Source organism: Onychostruthus taczanowskii, unplaced genomic scaffold (assembly GCF_017590055.1).
Source record: "Onychostruthus taczanowskii isolate IOZ18803 unplaced genomic scaffold, ASM1759005v1 scaffold63, whole genome shotgun sequence".
Classification (NCBI taxonomy): domain Eukaryota; kingdom Metazoa; phylum Chordata; class Aves; order Passeriformes; family Passeridae; genus Onychostruthus; species Onychostruthus taczanowskii.
This window is the reverse complement of record NW_024504012.1, coordinates 4,695,708-4,710,178: the sequence shown is the minus strand read 5'-3', so window position 1 is coordinate 4,710,178 and position 14,471 is coordinate 4,695,708. Positions and strand designations below refer to the sequence as shown.

The 14,471-nt window shown below is 55.7% G+C and overlaps 1 protein-coding gene across 8 annotated transcripts in view; it reads right to left on the bottom strand.

Moving 5' to 3' along the window:
• The window catches only part of LOC121344340 (nitric oxide synthase 1 adaptor protein), a 42,056-nt gene extending 29,866 nt beyond the window's left edge, over window positions 1–12,190 (bottom strand). For 5 of the 8 annotated variants that reach the window (XM_041420207.1, XM_041420208.1, XM_041420209.1 and 2 more), the window contains exons 1-2: window positions 12,058–12,190; window positions 2,360–2,431 (exon numbers count right to left, since the gene is read on the bottom strand). In XM_041420207.1, coding sequence (XP_041276141.1) covers window positions 2,360–2,431; window positions 12,058–12,162 — 177 coding nt within the window. In that variant the 5' untranslated portion in view covers window positions 12,163–12,190. Of the gene's footprint in view, window positions 1–2,359; window positions 2,432–5,065; window positions 5,175–12,057 lie in introns of those variants that run through there. The other 3 variants (XM_041420211.1, XM_041420212.1, XM_041420210.1) reach the window with 3 other exon arrangements.
• Window positions 12,191–14,471: the final 2,281 nt, after the last annotated feature.

The following is a 14,471-nucleotide window of genomic DNA, read 5'->3' as shown; positions in this document are numbered from 1 at the left end:
CTCCGTAAATAGAGGCAAAGCCCAGAGAGCAGCTATGACAAAGGTAGCTCTGAGGGAGGGGAGTTGAGGCAGCAGAGGGGATGGTGAGGGTCTCCCCCACCTTCATCAGCAGTGATTAACTTGGAACAAACTGAGACAGAGCACCTTGCCCCTAAACCAGGGACTGCATTAAAAACCACACAAACCTCAGGGTCAGCAGCTGCTTCACACCCTACACATAAAACAGCTGCTGCTTGCACTTGATGATCTCCCACTGTTGCTTTCTGTGCCCAAATAAACGTTTTTCTTCCTCTGGTTTCCCCATGCCAGTATGATGGGATTATTTTATGCCTTAGAGCAGAAGGGTGGCTGTGCTCTGTAAGGAGGACATGCGTTACCTCAGCCCCAGCCAAGCTGAAAGCAGCCCCCAGCACCCAGCCCTGCCAGAAATGTCCTCAGCAATGCCGTGGTCCCTCCTGCTGCCAGGCACACAGCCAGGGCAAAACACAGCACACCAGGGGAGGGCTTTGCATGCAGACAGCCATCAAACCAACCATCCTGGCATCCTGCTCACAAATAGCACCTCCTGACAAATAAACAGACATTCAAAGTCTCTCTGGCAGATCTGATCTGCAAAGTCATGGCCTTTCATGACTTGCATCTCTCCTGTCTTACACTAGGTGAAGAAAGCTTGAGCACATGCTTCAAACACATCAGTCACCATGAGAAACCATTATTTTACCCTGTTCTGTGTCCTTTCACTGCCACTCAGAGCTGTAACTATGAATTTTCTAGACTGTGCTTGAGTTTATTTATCCTGATCAACAAGGACGTTCTGGTGTTCTTATTTTTCCCCCAGGGTTTACTTAAATCCTCAAGGTGTGCCAGTCCTTCCACACTGAGGTGGAGTTCTGTGATTTTGGGGCTGGAAGTGCATTTGTTCAAAAGTCTTATTTTGAAAGGCAATGAAGGAAACTGCTGTTGAGAGCTCTTGGTGACATAATAGTTGTTCTGTCCCAAACTGTCTGGACACAAGGTGAGCAAACTTAATGCCATAAAGGCCTTCCCATCTCATGTCCCAGTCACAACATTAACCCCCATGGAGAAGACAGGAGAACAGGTAGGAAAGCTGCTGAGGAAAGCCCACAAACGATTTACACCCTGAAAATCTGAAACAGAAGAGCCTTGAAATGTCAGTCCTTTGAACTCCTTATCTCGGGATATGATCCCCCTCTCCTGCTCTGGTGAAAGAGAAAATGAGATTATAGCAAGAGTCTGCATGAAGGGCTGAGAGGAGCAGAGTTCAGGTGCAGCTGCTCAGCGACAGGAGCAGCTTATGGGATCCCACAGGACCAGCAGAAAGTCAGCTCATTCCTCACCCAATGTCCCTATGAGTGCCTCCAGGCCCTTCCAGTTCAGGGTGCTATTCCCAGGAGAGAGACATCTCTGGAGGACAGGGCACACTCCTTGCTGTGGCCCAAGGACAGACCAAGCCACCTGCGCCTGCAGACACCACAGACAGGGCCAGCCCAGCCCCAAGGGCTGTCCCCTGCTGAAGAGCAGTCAAGCTCCTGCTTTTTTCAGCCTGGGGGTAGCAAGTTATGGGGTGCATGGTTTGCTCACCTCCCAGCCCCCTCTGAACACCTTGCACTTGTGCTGGCCAGAGGCTGGGAAGCAGAAGAAAAGCTCCTCTCTTGGTTATGGGCCAAGCATTATACAGCAAGGGTGTCCCATATCCTGGCTGCAAGTGCTTTGGGAAGCCAGATGACTTCATTACCAGATCATACCCCCTGACCTACTCAGCCTGAAACAAGCTCACTGCTGGCCAGCCTCAGAGCTTACTCTGCACTCCACCTTGCACACTGCCATTTAGCACTAACCTGCTGCCATACCCAGGCAGCACCTGAATTTTCACGCTGCTGAAACTCTTACACAAGCAGTAAAACCCTAAGGAACCTCTTGCACAAGTAGCTTGTGGGGTCTGACAAACGAGGAAACGCTCCCAACCATGGGCACGCTACAGTTAACATCGGGTGCCACATCCCACATCCATGTTCCAGCCCATCCCTGCCTGGCAGCACGGGATGCAGCACGGTGAGCACAGGCACAGCCCTGCTGCTGCTCAGCTGCAGCCAGGGCAAACAGGGTGCCCGGGTACCACGGGGACAGCCGTGCTGCAAACAGGACTCTGTGCCACGCTCAGCCTGCAGGCGCCGTGCCCAGGTGAAACGGAGAGGGCAGAGGAGAGAGGGACAATGAAAAACAGAGTTATGAATACACTGGAGGACAGGATTTATGCAAGACAAAGCTGCAGGTGCAGATGGAGGAGAAGGCCAGGCCCTGGGATGGGAAGGGGAAGGAGCAGCCTGGCCACACTCACCCTGATGCGCCGCATGGCCGTCACGATCTCCACGCGGCTGTTTGGCCGCGGCACATCCAGGCTCCCGATGTACTGCAAGGAAAGAAAGGAGATTAGTCCAGTTCCTACAGCCCTGGAAACCCCATGGTCCCACCAGGGCCTCGGTGGTACCCACAGAGGGAACCCAGAGTCACTTCTGGGGAATGAGCAGCATTTTGCCTGCTGCACCTGAATGCCAGCATGCCTCCAGCCATGAAGCTGCTCCCTCACCACACCACTGCAAGTAGTCAAAAATCCTTTTTCTAGCGATAAAATAACTTCAGCCGTCAGGTCAGCAGGACTCACTCATCTAGGCCATGATCAAAGCACACAGGTATAAGCAAATATCCCCTCGGTTGCAGTGAGTCATCTATTACAGACCTGGATATTGGAATATCCCTAAAATAGCCGGACCAACCTGTCCGGTGACAGGCCCTCCATTATTTAATTGCAGCTCTGCCAAACCCGTGGCTGTTTTTGCAGGAATGCTGAGCCTCCAGGCCAAGCCTACAGAATAAAGGAGCCGCTTTGCTATTCAAAGGGGACCAAAGGCAGGGCCACTGCGACCCAGCACGGAGAGATGTGGAACAAAAACCTTTTTAAAAATAAAATGGAAGAGGGCAGATTCTGAAGAAGGATCAGAAAACAGACAAGCAATGAAGAGTCAATGCTGAGCACTAAAAACGTGTCGTTAGAAGAAAAGCATTTTGAGCCTATTTACTGGCCCTCTGTGCTCCCACGCTTCATCTCGACACGAGGGCTGACGTAACCCTCGGCAGCGCAGCACGGGCACCAAACCCAGCAGGGCTACGTGTTCCTGGGAACATGGCCACAACCTCTGCTGACACCAGGAAAGCCCAGGTGGCTGGTTCCCAGCAGCAGCACCGACATGGGTGCCTAGATGTCTGAACGAGTGCTCAGCCAGAGGCTGCTGAAAGGGATTATTTCTCTCCCAGCATCGCTGCAAGACTTCCAGCTGCCTGCACTGCGATCGCCACCTCTAAGGAGGGATGGCACGGTGCAGGGGATGCACAACCACGCCTGGGCTTTGTGAATGAGTTGCCCCAGAGGGCCCTCTGGCACAGAAGCTCAGGGAGCCCCGTGTTTCTGAGAGCCCTCCTTGCTAAGACCCCACACCCAAGCCGGCAGCTCAGCCAGGCCATCCGCAGGCATGCAGCTCCTGCCTGGGGGACACAGAGGCAGTGTCCAGTGACCAGCCCAGGGCAGTTGGTGCCAAGAGATGTGCAGAGAGAGGATATAAAAATAACCCCAAACAGCTGGCATGTCCATCACGTGCCGCGCAGGCTGCACGGTGCAGGGCAGCCTTACGTAACCAGGAATTACAGCCCAGGCCAGCCAGCCCCTCAGTGCCCTGCTGGGAGCACACAGCTCCGAGCCCTGTCACATCCCCTGCACAGGGACAGGTCATCTGAGAGAGGCATCTCAGACATCAGTACATCCCCTTGTCTGAGGCACGGCCTGGAAACCATCAGGAAAAAGCAGGAGCTGAGGAGGAGGGCAGAGGCAGCTGGAGCCCTGAACCTGCAGTCACCATGCAGGACCTAAGGAAGAAGCCTTTCCCCATCCTGCTCTGCCAGGCAAACATTCCTGTTGTACTTCCCCACCAAGCCTTCCCACATCACTTTTCTGCCAGGGATCACCTGGGGAAGCAGGATTCTTATCCTATATGAGAAGGGCAGACTTTTGCAGCCCGAGGAAGCTCATCTTCCTCCAGCTATTCCCAGCTGCATGAGGTCACTGCCTGGAAATCCTTTTCCTTCCCCTGTGCTCTCCTTGCCCAGGCAGGTGCAGAACACAGCCATGGCCAAGGACAGGGCAGGCAGTGCCAGCTGGGCAGGAAAGCAGGCTCCATGGCCACAGGAACTGCAGCCATGCCAAGCTCCCTGGCTGCTCAGCACAACCTCATGGCCACAACTGGGTGTGCGAGCCCGGCACGGCTGGGGTGCCCTGCAAGCACAACTAGACACCACCCTGGGCCAGGCACCGCCTCCTTGGATTGGTCTCCTGAAAAATAGCATCAGCAGTGGGGTTGTCTTGATGCTGTCCTTTCTGTGCTCCAGCTCATGTCCACATGCCCCCAAACCGAGGGGCACGGGTCACAAAGCCTGCAGGATTCACCTTTGCTCCCCAGCCTGGTCCAGAGCATCCTGCTGTATCCCACAGCCTGTGGGTGCTCCCACCAGAGCCCATGGCATATCCACCCAGTGTAGGCTCACTGCTCACAATGACCATGCTCACAGCTCTAAAAACACCCCACTCTCCCTCCACTCTGGAGGCAGGTATTTTTTACACATTTCACACAACTCAGCAGATGGACAAAGTCTCTCCAGATTATTTTTGTCTTCAGGGCAGAAATCACATGTGACAAGTACACTGCGGAAGGGTAACCCTTCACAATGTGGTGAATATTCCCTCAAAATGTGGACTTGGGGGTTGGTCTTTCAGCTAAACAACTTCCCAGGCGAGCTGGGGGATGGTCTGAGAAACCATCCATATTCAGCAATGATTTGCAGGCAACGAGGGCTGCTCCTGCTCCACTCTCCTCCAGCCCTCCTACTCACAGCACCAATTTCAATTATGGGAATAGGTGTGGGAACAAGCAGGTGAGGCAAAGACAAGGATAAGCAAAGCAGCCAGAGCTTCCCCAGTGCAATACTTCCCACTCACCTCACCCCTGAGACTGAGCTCCCTCTCGGCCAGGGCAGGAGCTCAGAGACCCCCAAGCACGGGCACTCCCAGGCACAGATTTTTGCCTTCCTTTAACACACAAGTGTCCCCAGCGAGGTGCCAGGCAGGCAGTGGTGGTCCCGGCCCCTGCAGGGGCCACTGTCCTGGCTCCCAGGGTCAGGCCAGCATCCATGGCAGCGAGCTGACCCCACGGCAAAGGGAGGCGGGAAGGAGAAAGGAAGGTGCCCGAGACAAAAGGGAAGAAAATAAAGCTGTGCAAAAGAGCTGACAAAGAAAATAAACCCGTGAAAGAACTCGCCCTCCCCAAGCCCCCGTGAACCAAGGGGGAGAACATGTGTACGCAAGCAGGATGTGGCTTTTCCAAATAATCACCTCCAGATCCACAGCCCCACCACCCTGCCAAGGGATGAAGGGACAGAACTGGAGTCCCCTATCCACACCCAAGAGCCAAGTGTGATCAGGGGGTCACAAATCCCCACGGGCTGTCCTGGGCAGCCTCCTCCTCCCCAGCCCAATCAGGAGAAGAAAGGCCATCCGCTGGATGAATGGGCAGCCAAGGGGGTCCCTGGTGCCACAGGCAGCCCCACAAAGGCAGCCCTCACACTGCCAAGGGGCAGCGCTGCCCGAGGCTGGGATGCCAGCGCTGAGCACCTCTTTTGTAGGGTGCTTTTGGTCCTTCATATGCCCTGCTGCTCCTCATCCCCATGATGGGATCCATCCTTCCAGGGCCCCAGAAAGGGCAGTCCCTCCCCGCACCGTGGGAGGTGGCAGCACCCATCAGGCTTCTCAGCAGCCACAGGGGCTCTGCTTGCTGTCCTCTCCCAGTGCAAACAGGCTCTCAGTGGGCAGGGGTCCCTGCACACAGCCTACACCACTGCACCCTCTGCCCACGGCTTACAAAAGATCTGCCCAGTTCTGGGAAATGCCAGGGGGAAAAAAAAAATTTGTTTTTTAAACAGAAAACAAAGGGGAGCACTTTGCCAAAGCACTGTTTGCACAGTTTCTCATTTTTCCTCGAGGCTGTTGAATACTGCTCCTTTTCTGCTCCGTCAGAAATGAATTTTCTTGAGAAGTTGCTTTTTCTGTGACAGCAGGTGGCAGATATTTTTGGAAAACTGAAGGCCAATCGCATCACTGCCGGGGGACACCTTGGAAGGGGCGTTGATGAGATCGGTGGTAGGCAGAGGTGGGCAGCCAAAGCCTTCCTGCTGCTCCAACAGCCCGATACGGCGTGCAAAGGTCAGGGCTGAATCATCCCCAGCTTACAGGGGAGCCTGCACTGGCTGGCTGCCGGTTCCCAGCTTCCAGAGCCAGCCCGAGCCAGAGACCCCACAGATGAGGAGCCACTGCTTCTTTCCAGGAGCTGCAGGCAGGCAGCAGGGCGGGGGGACACGCTGGCACCAGCCTCAGGCCAGGAGAGCCCTGTCTGACCCCCGAGCTAGGGAGGGGCTACCAGAGGTACCAGCAGCCAGATGGGAGGCACCAGATGCAGGGCACAAGGGTCCCCAGATTTCTACAGAGTCCAGGGTGGCGTGAGGCTGCACCAGGTACTGGGACATCGACCCTGCCACACGTGGCTGTGCCACAAAGTGAGGGACAAAGTGCTCGGGCACCAGTCTGAAACCTCCTTACTCCTCCAGCACCCGGGGAACACCCAGCCTGCCTGCAGTCTGTCTGATAAGGGTTTCTCCCCAGGCTGCTGCTGTCAGGGAAAGCAGGCAGAAACCCATTCCCAGGACTCTGGCTGTCCCACTGTTCCTGCTCTCCAGCTGCCCAGGCGTGGCCTCAGCGCGGGGAGCCAAGGCTGGCAAGCTCTGCCCTGCACCTCAGGAACACGCTGCCTTGCTGGCTGCAAAGGGGGAAGTTTACTCACACTGTGGTGGTGCAGGCTCAGAGGCCAAAAGGGATGGAAAATTCACGATGCCAGCCAACTTTAATGGAAAAAGGCCCTGGCTTCTATTCTGGGTCCAGCACATGGGTGCTCTGCCAAGCTGGGCACCTTAGCCTTGCCCACTTCCTCCCTGAGCAGGGCTCTGCATCCCAAGGACAACACAGCTTCAGCAGCCAGGTAGCCTGAGGCAATGTGTCAGAGCATGCAGCTGGACACTGGGCATGGACACAGCAGGCACCTGCCAGCAGGCAGGCAGAGCCCTTAAGGACAGTCAGTTTTAGGTGGTCTCACTCAATTTTGGATGGGTTTCAGTAAATTTAGGGTGGATTTCACTCGATTTTGGGTCAGTTTCACTCAATTTTGGGTCATTTTCACTCCATTTTGGGTTGTTTTCATTCAGTTTTGGGTGGTTTCAGATGGATTTCACTCGATTTTGTGCTTACGAGTCTGCTGATCCTAGCAGCACTTGCCCTGCTTAGGAGCTGCCCCAGGGCTCAGGTGCCAGCAACACAGCTCTGGGGGCTCCAGGACACACACCACACCCACTCTCCCCTCCCACCAGCCAAAACAAAGCTCACCTGAAAAGGGGAGACACCTGTGCTGCAGGTGACAGTGCAGCAGGGCCCAGACCCAGCGGGTGCTGAGGGATGAAGTTTTTCCACGCCAGTGAAGCAGGACTGTCCACTCGCCGTGTTTCCACCCCCTCCAGGCAGGCTGTCCCCACTCTGGGCCTGAGCTTCCTGCACCTGCACGCAGCCACATCAGGGCTGTGCAAGCCCAGAGAAAGCAGGGCTGGCAGAAAGCAGGGCTGGCAGCATCCCAGCCCCGCTGCTGCTCCCACGGGACCTCTGGGCATCTGCAGAGCCCACGTGCCCCGGCCCCACAGCCTGGGCACACACGGCTCTGCCAGAGCCAGACGGAGTTTTCTTTGCTAAGAGCTCCACTGAGCAGCCCATGAACCGACTTAACAAGCATGGCAGAAATATGCCACTGTTTCAGACGAGAACCTTTGTAGAATTGGGAAGGTTATTTATAGCCTGGGGTGAGCAATCCCAGGCTCAGGCTCACTGCAGCTTTGCTCTGGGCTGAGCAGCCCCGAGAGAGCACACCAGAGCTGCCAATACAAACAGCCCCCAGACAGAGCTGCCAACTCTCTCCCAGCCAGCCAGACTGGTGCAGAGCATCACACAACCTGTCTCCTGGTTCCCAGCCCTCCAGGAAAGGGACCCTTGCTGGCAAGGGAGCCTGAAGCAGTGGAGGAGAACTGAACTCCTCGATCAGGGCTGACTGCAATTCAGTTCAGTTCCAGTGCTGTTATTTGCAGCCCCTATGTACATAAAAATATACACACAAGTGGAAACACACATGTACTCCCTGCTCAGTGCTCACCTGAGGCTATAATAGTTTTCCTGATAAAGGATTTTGCTTTGGACAACTGGCAGTGCCTGCCAGTGCCTGCAGCCCCTGGAAGGTGGCAGGCAGGTGGGCTGGAGAGGTTCAGAGGAAGGGACAAAACGGATCAGACTCAAGTCTCCTCCATGTCCCATCTCCAAACATAGACAGCAGCAGATGCTCAGTTCAACTTCAGTTTCCCACGCACGGAAGCAGAGAAAAGCACTGACAAAAATGAGAGAAAGTGCCTGGTTGCCAAGACCACTTAATGGAAAAAAAACCACCCCACCAGCCAAACACAAAAACCCCACGTGTTTCATAGAAGAACAGCAACCCTCCCGAACCTCCAGTCCCACCTTTACCTGTGAGCAGGTCTGGTATCAGGAACAGAAGGTTTCAGCACATGGGATGCCCAGGCACATGGCAGTCCCAGACCACAGGCACTGGGTGCACCAAGGATTGAGATGTGTTTGGGCACCCAGTTCTCCCCGTGCCTGCACACAGGGGAGCAGCAGAGAGGGTCCTCACACCCACCTGCCCCTTCTTTGGAAACCATGTACATCAAGGGATTAATGGGACTGAAGGGGTAACAGCTGTTCCCAAACAATGGGCATTCGGTAGGTGGGACCTGGCTGTGGACCACAAGACCTCTGAAGCAGGAGGAAACCCCAGCCCAGCCCAGGACCAGCTCCCAGGAGAGGGACAGTAACAACTTCCCTGAGCAAACCCAGCAGCACCCAGCAGTCCAACAGAGGAGGGTGTGGCAGTGCCAGGCTCCACTGCCCCACTCCATTCCCTCTGCCTGCTGCTCTCTGGAGGCCTTGGGGTAGCCTGAGTCACAATTTCTGAATACACAGAATTGCTGGTGTTGCACAAGGTGGCCCTTGGGTTTTGTCCTGCAGCACCAGGGCTTTGGGAAGATAAGGAGAAAGCTCACCTCCTCCTTCTCATGGAGGTGGAGGAGAACAGGAGGTGTCTTTCCTCTCTACATCCCCGTTTATTTAACCAGAAAACCACTGCACAAGTGGGAATTTCTGTCCATTCCCCTGCACTATGCTGCAGCTCCCAGTTCTTTCATCCAAATGTTCCAGCTAACCCAAGAGGCCAGGCTTTTGATTTTAATCAACAATTCAGACTGCAAGACACAGAAGAAAACAAACATCCTGCCTCCCTTTGGAGCCAGCTCCTCTGGTTCCCTGCAGCCTGACCAAGGCATCTCTGGGATACAGCGGGGTGGTGCCAAGAGAAGCGGCCAATGAAAACAGATCCGAAAGTGTGAAATGCATTACTGTTCTTAAGAAGATGGAGGGGGATTTTCCATCTCTTGGATTTATCTCCAGAAAATGGATTTACATAATCCTTAGGGGACACTTTGCTCTGACTCGGCGACCCGTGCCAGCACATACGGCTGCGAGTAGCCCCAGTGGGGACAAGAGGCACAGGTCTCCCGCTGGTGTCACAGCTCAAGTGACAGCACCGCTCGCCTCACATCAAGTCCATCACCCTCTGCTTGACAAAGGTTCAAATTCTCACTGCCTGTGGCCACCCAGTCACCTGGGATGCCAAGACTCCCTCAGGTCAGGGACAAGGGGAACAACAGCACTGATGCCTGCTCCTACAGATGGACCAAAACACGCACTACACCCATCACATGTGCCACTTAAAGACACCAGCAGGTCCGAGTGTAAAAATAGAATTAAAAATTAAAGCAATAAATCAGCACACACTGTCTCAGGGCCACACTACCCCCTGCAGTGAGCCCCAAGCAAGCTCATCAGGAATCTCAGGCTGCTGGAGCAAAGAGCACTGGTCCGGTGCTGTAACACCAGGTCCCTGCTGCCTGCACTATCAGCTATCCCAGGAGGATTTGAGGAGACAGCCACTCAAGACCTGACACCCCAGATGAGCATTTTTCTGGTTTAATCTTCCCCCAAAGTTCTGCTCTAAATCAGAGTTCCACATTTTTGTGACTCATGCTGGGTGCCTGGCTGCAACAAGAGCTGTGCGGGTATAAGCACTTGGGATTCTTGGGGATAAAAGGAAGTGAAGGAATGTAAGCATTTAATTAATCTTGAGCAATCTAATAAAATGATAGAGTAATTGCCTCAGCCATCTGCATTCTGTATCTGGCATCAAGGGCTGCTGGAGAAACCCAGGAATTCGGAGGCTGGGTTTCGTACGGATTGTGCTTGGCGTTAGCGCGTGCCACCGGATACCAAATAAGAGAAAGAGGAGCTAACAAAGGCTAATACGCAGCACTGCATTAATGCAGCCAGACCTGCAGCGTGGAGCAGAGATGAGCCATGAGCACACCCAGGGGCTGCTGATGCCCTGTCCCACTGCCAAGCCTCCAAGCCGGGTCACCCAAAGCTGGCATGGAAGAGGCACACAGGATTTAGAAGGTGAGATGCTTTGCAGCCTCCCCGCAGGTGGGGGGTGAGCAAGTGCTGGCAGTAAAACAGCAACCAGCTCCGATCACCCAAGAGCAAAAGGCTGCAAAGTTGAGCTTGAACAGCCTTTTCCAGGAAATAGTTGCAAGGCAGGTTTAAGTTTGCTCCATAAACAACTGTTTTGCTCCCTGCAGCACAGTGGGTGCCATGGGGCAGGTGATGGCCTCGCCCCGAGAAAAGGTGGAAAATAACACTTTGACACCTTCCTACGAGCCCCAGCCTTTGCCCCGAGGGCATCGCACACAATTAGATACCAAATTTTCTTCCCCTGACAGCCCATGTTCTCCGAAGACAACAATGCGTGACAGACGCCTGCCTTCCTGCCGCTCAAAACACCAGGTTTTACACCAGGCTGCTCTCCTAGGTCAGCCTCACTTGAGTACCTCTGGCAGCATGATACTCGTATTCCCCAAGAAAAGAAAAAACGGGGCAGAATTTTGCTTCCCCTTTCCAAATCTCCCGGCCAGCTGCTTCCCAATTTCCTGCTGGCCAGCATGCCTTGCTCGGTAGCTTGGCTTTTGCCAGCCTGCTGCGAGATGGCAAGCGCCAGCCCGCGGGAAGCCACAGCCGACGTGGAGCAAGAGAATGAAAAGTCCCAACGGAAAAGAAAAGATAAAAAGCCAAGAGCGCTCCATGCCAAATCCACTAGCAAGGACGGTTTATATGCGTAAAGAGAAATAGCAAGCGTTTATTTCGGGTGCGTGTCCCTGACCGCCTGCACCGCAAATGGCACACAGTTCATCCGGCTGCTCACGGCAGAGGAGCACCAGGGTCCAAGGCACCCTGCAGACCCCAGGCAGCCGTGCCCCATCCCAGCGGCGCTCCGGCACTGCCCACAGCGCTGGAGCCGCAGAGCACAGCCCGAGCCCTCTGCTCCTCCCTGCCTGGTGAGATGCACACGGACCCCGCTTTGGGGGCCAGCGTCCCCGAGCAACACCACGCGGAGCCCTGGCTGGATGCAGGGCCAGGGAGGGATGCTGGGGTGAAGCAGGAGGGTGACCCCACTCCAGCCTGACCCATCCCACAGTCTGGGCATCCCTACCGGACAGGCGGGAAGCCTCGCCCGACTCCGCAGCTGAGTTTAGGGGAGACCAGGCAACGCCAAGGGGAAGGGCTCCGGGGAAAGCAGAAAACCTCCATAGCTATGCCAAAAGAGAGCTGGAAAACCGGGCATCCCGGAGCGCCGGGGTGCAGCGCCGGGCAGCGACCCCCGCGGCTCCCCCGCGCCCGCTGCCCACCTTGGCCTCGAAGCAGATGCCGTGCTGGAAGGCGTCCTCGTTGTGCAGGGGGATGCGCAGGTCGTGCCGGTCGTCCACCAGGTTGTACTTGGACTTGGCGGGCATGGCGGCCCCGCGGCCGGGCAGCCCTGCAGCGGGCGGGGGCGGAGGCTCCGCGCCCCCTCCCCGGCCGGCCCCGACACCGGCCCCGACACCGGCACCGGGCCCGGAGCGAGCGGGCCGTGGGGCTCCGTGCCCCTCCCCGGCCGGCAGCGGCTGACACCTAGTGCGCGGGGCCGGGCTTGCGCCCCGCCGCCAAACTTCAAATACGTGGAAAACCAAAGAAGGGATAATGGGAAACGATGCCTCGGGAGCGGCTCGGGGAGGGTGGGCAGCGCCGGCCGCCCCCCCGGGCAGCACGTGGCGAGGCCGCTGGGAGCGGGCGCGCATTCCTCCGGGCTGGGGAGCCGCGCCAAGGAACGCCGCACGCAAATCTGTGTCTCAGCGCCGGACAAGGTGGAAACCAAGCACGCTGGAAGTGGAAAATCTCAGTCTTGCACTTAAAGAAAGACCAGCTCTTGAGACTAGGCCCCGTCCCTACTGGGCCCTCCCTTTCCAAACTCCCGAAAGCTGTGAATACACTTCCCACCCACCGAAAGCAGCCCAGAGCTGTTTCCCAGCTGTTCAGGGACCAACTCGCATAGATCTGATCTCAGGTCCAGGCTGTTGCATCCCTTACCCTCACACGCACAGTGCACTCTAAGGTAGGGCTCCATCCTTCTGTGTTTGGATACCCACGGATGCTGCGTAGCTCATTTCCCCACAGTGTCCCTGAAGAACCAACACGGGCCCCAGAGGCACTCCTTTCCACAAGAGAACCACAATTCCCAAAGCCCTTGCCTTGCCATGCTTGCATGTTCCTACAGCCAGAGCCCACTTCCCTCAGGGTTCCAAATGACTCCAGTGCAGAGAGCAGCACTGATTGTTGATCCTTCCCTGGGCAGAACAGATCCAGGACCATTGATTTTTCAGCCTGAATCAATGCAGTGAAACTTCCTTTGGGTTTATAACACAGTTCAGTGCCAGCCACAGCACCTCAGCCACATCTGAAAAATGTATTGTTACAGTCAAAATGGAGTGGGCTTCCCCCTACCCCCCGGGGTTCAGCTGACAGTCTGGGCACAGACAATTGTATGACAAGCTGAGAAATCCCTGTGCTCCGTTGTGCCATGAGAGGTGTATGTGAACAGCTGTCATGCTGCCAGTTTCCCTGTGCCAGGCCCAGGGTGGGTTTCACAGAGCTGTCAGCACTTGGACAAGTGAATCAAGGGATGACTTCCCACTGAAAGCAAGACACAAGCGAGCCCTGGGCTCTTGAAACCTTTTACTCCTGGTTTTGGGAAAGGGCAGGGGATCAGTGCTGTTTGTTGCAGTTGTGACTGCACCTGCAGGGATCCATGGGGGAAAACAACGCAGAGAACTGAACACCTGCTTGAACTCGCTTCGGCCTGGGGCAGGCAGAAGGTGGTCGTGGAACATTCTTGAGCCTGGATCTGCTCCATGGGTCTTGCTGAAGGTTTCTGTTTAGCAACGGTTTGGCTGACAGGCACTGGGAATGATACAGACACCACATAAGTCCCCTGAGAGTCTCTCGTCCAACGCCTGCTCCAAGCAGGGTAAGTTTCAGCTTCGAGACTAGAGCAGCAGCTCAGGGCTGTGTCTAGGCATATTGCAAGTATCCCCAGGGACAGAGATCTCACAGCCTCTCTGGAGCCCTGTTCCTGTGCTAAATTTGATTACAGACACATTCTTGCAGACTGTAGAATTTCCACAGCCTTCCAAAGCCCTGTGGATTTGGGGAAGAACTGAATTCCATGTGGGAGGGCTTGCTAGCATCTCTCCAGTGAATCGTGCCCTCGGGGAGGTGTTCCCCCAGGTGCAGCCATGAGCATTTGATGGAAAGCCTTCGGAGCCTGGGGAACAAACCAGCTCCTTCCAGTCCTAGTGGGTTTGCCTGGCAGCACTGGAATTCCTGACAGACTGCCCTGACTGACATGGGCAGTCCATAGCCTGCTCCTCTGGCTTCTCCCCCAGTGTGGTAGCTGTTCTCACTGCCTGCTGCAGTGCCTGGAGCCAGCTCTTAAAACATTGGGGTTGGACCAAGGGACAAGGCTCCCTCTGCAGTTACTCGCGGGTCTTTCGCACCACGGGCAGGCAAAACAGTAGCGTGGGGGCACAGCAGCTGTGCTGTGACCGGTTTGTCCCAAAGCCAGCTGCCTGGCGGCTCGGTGTGACCGGGGATACTGCGTCAGGCAGCGCTCCAGCCATTCGCACAGGCAGCTTAGGGCACCTGCAGCACTCCACGCGATTCCGCCTTCTCCTTGTGTTACGAAAATCAGCGGGGTCTCTTTTTCTTTTCTTTCCCCCCTGCGATC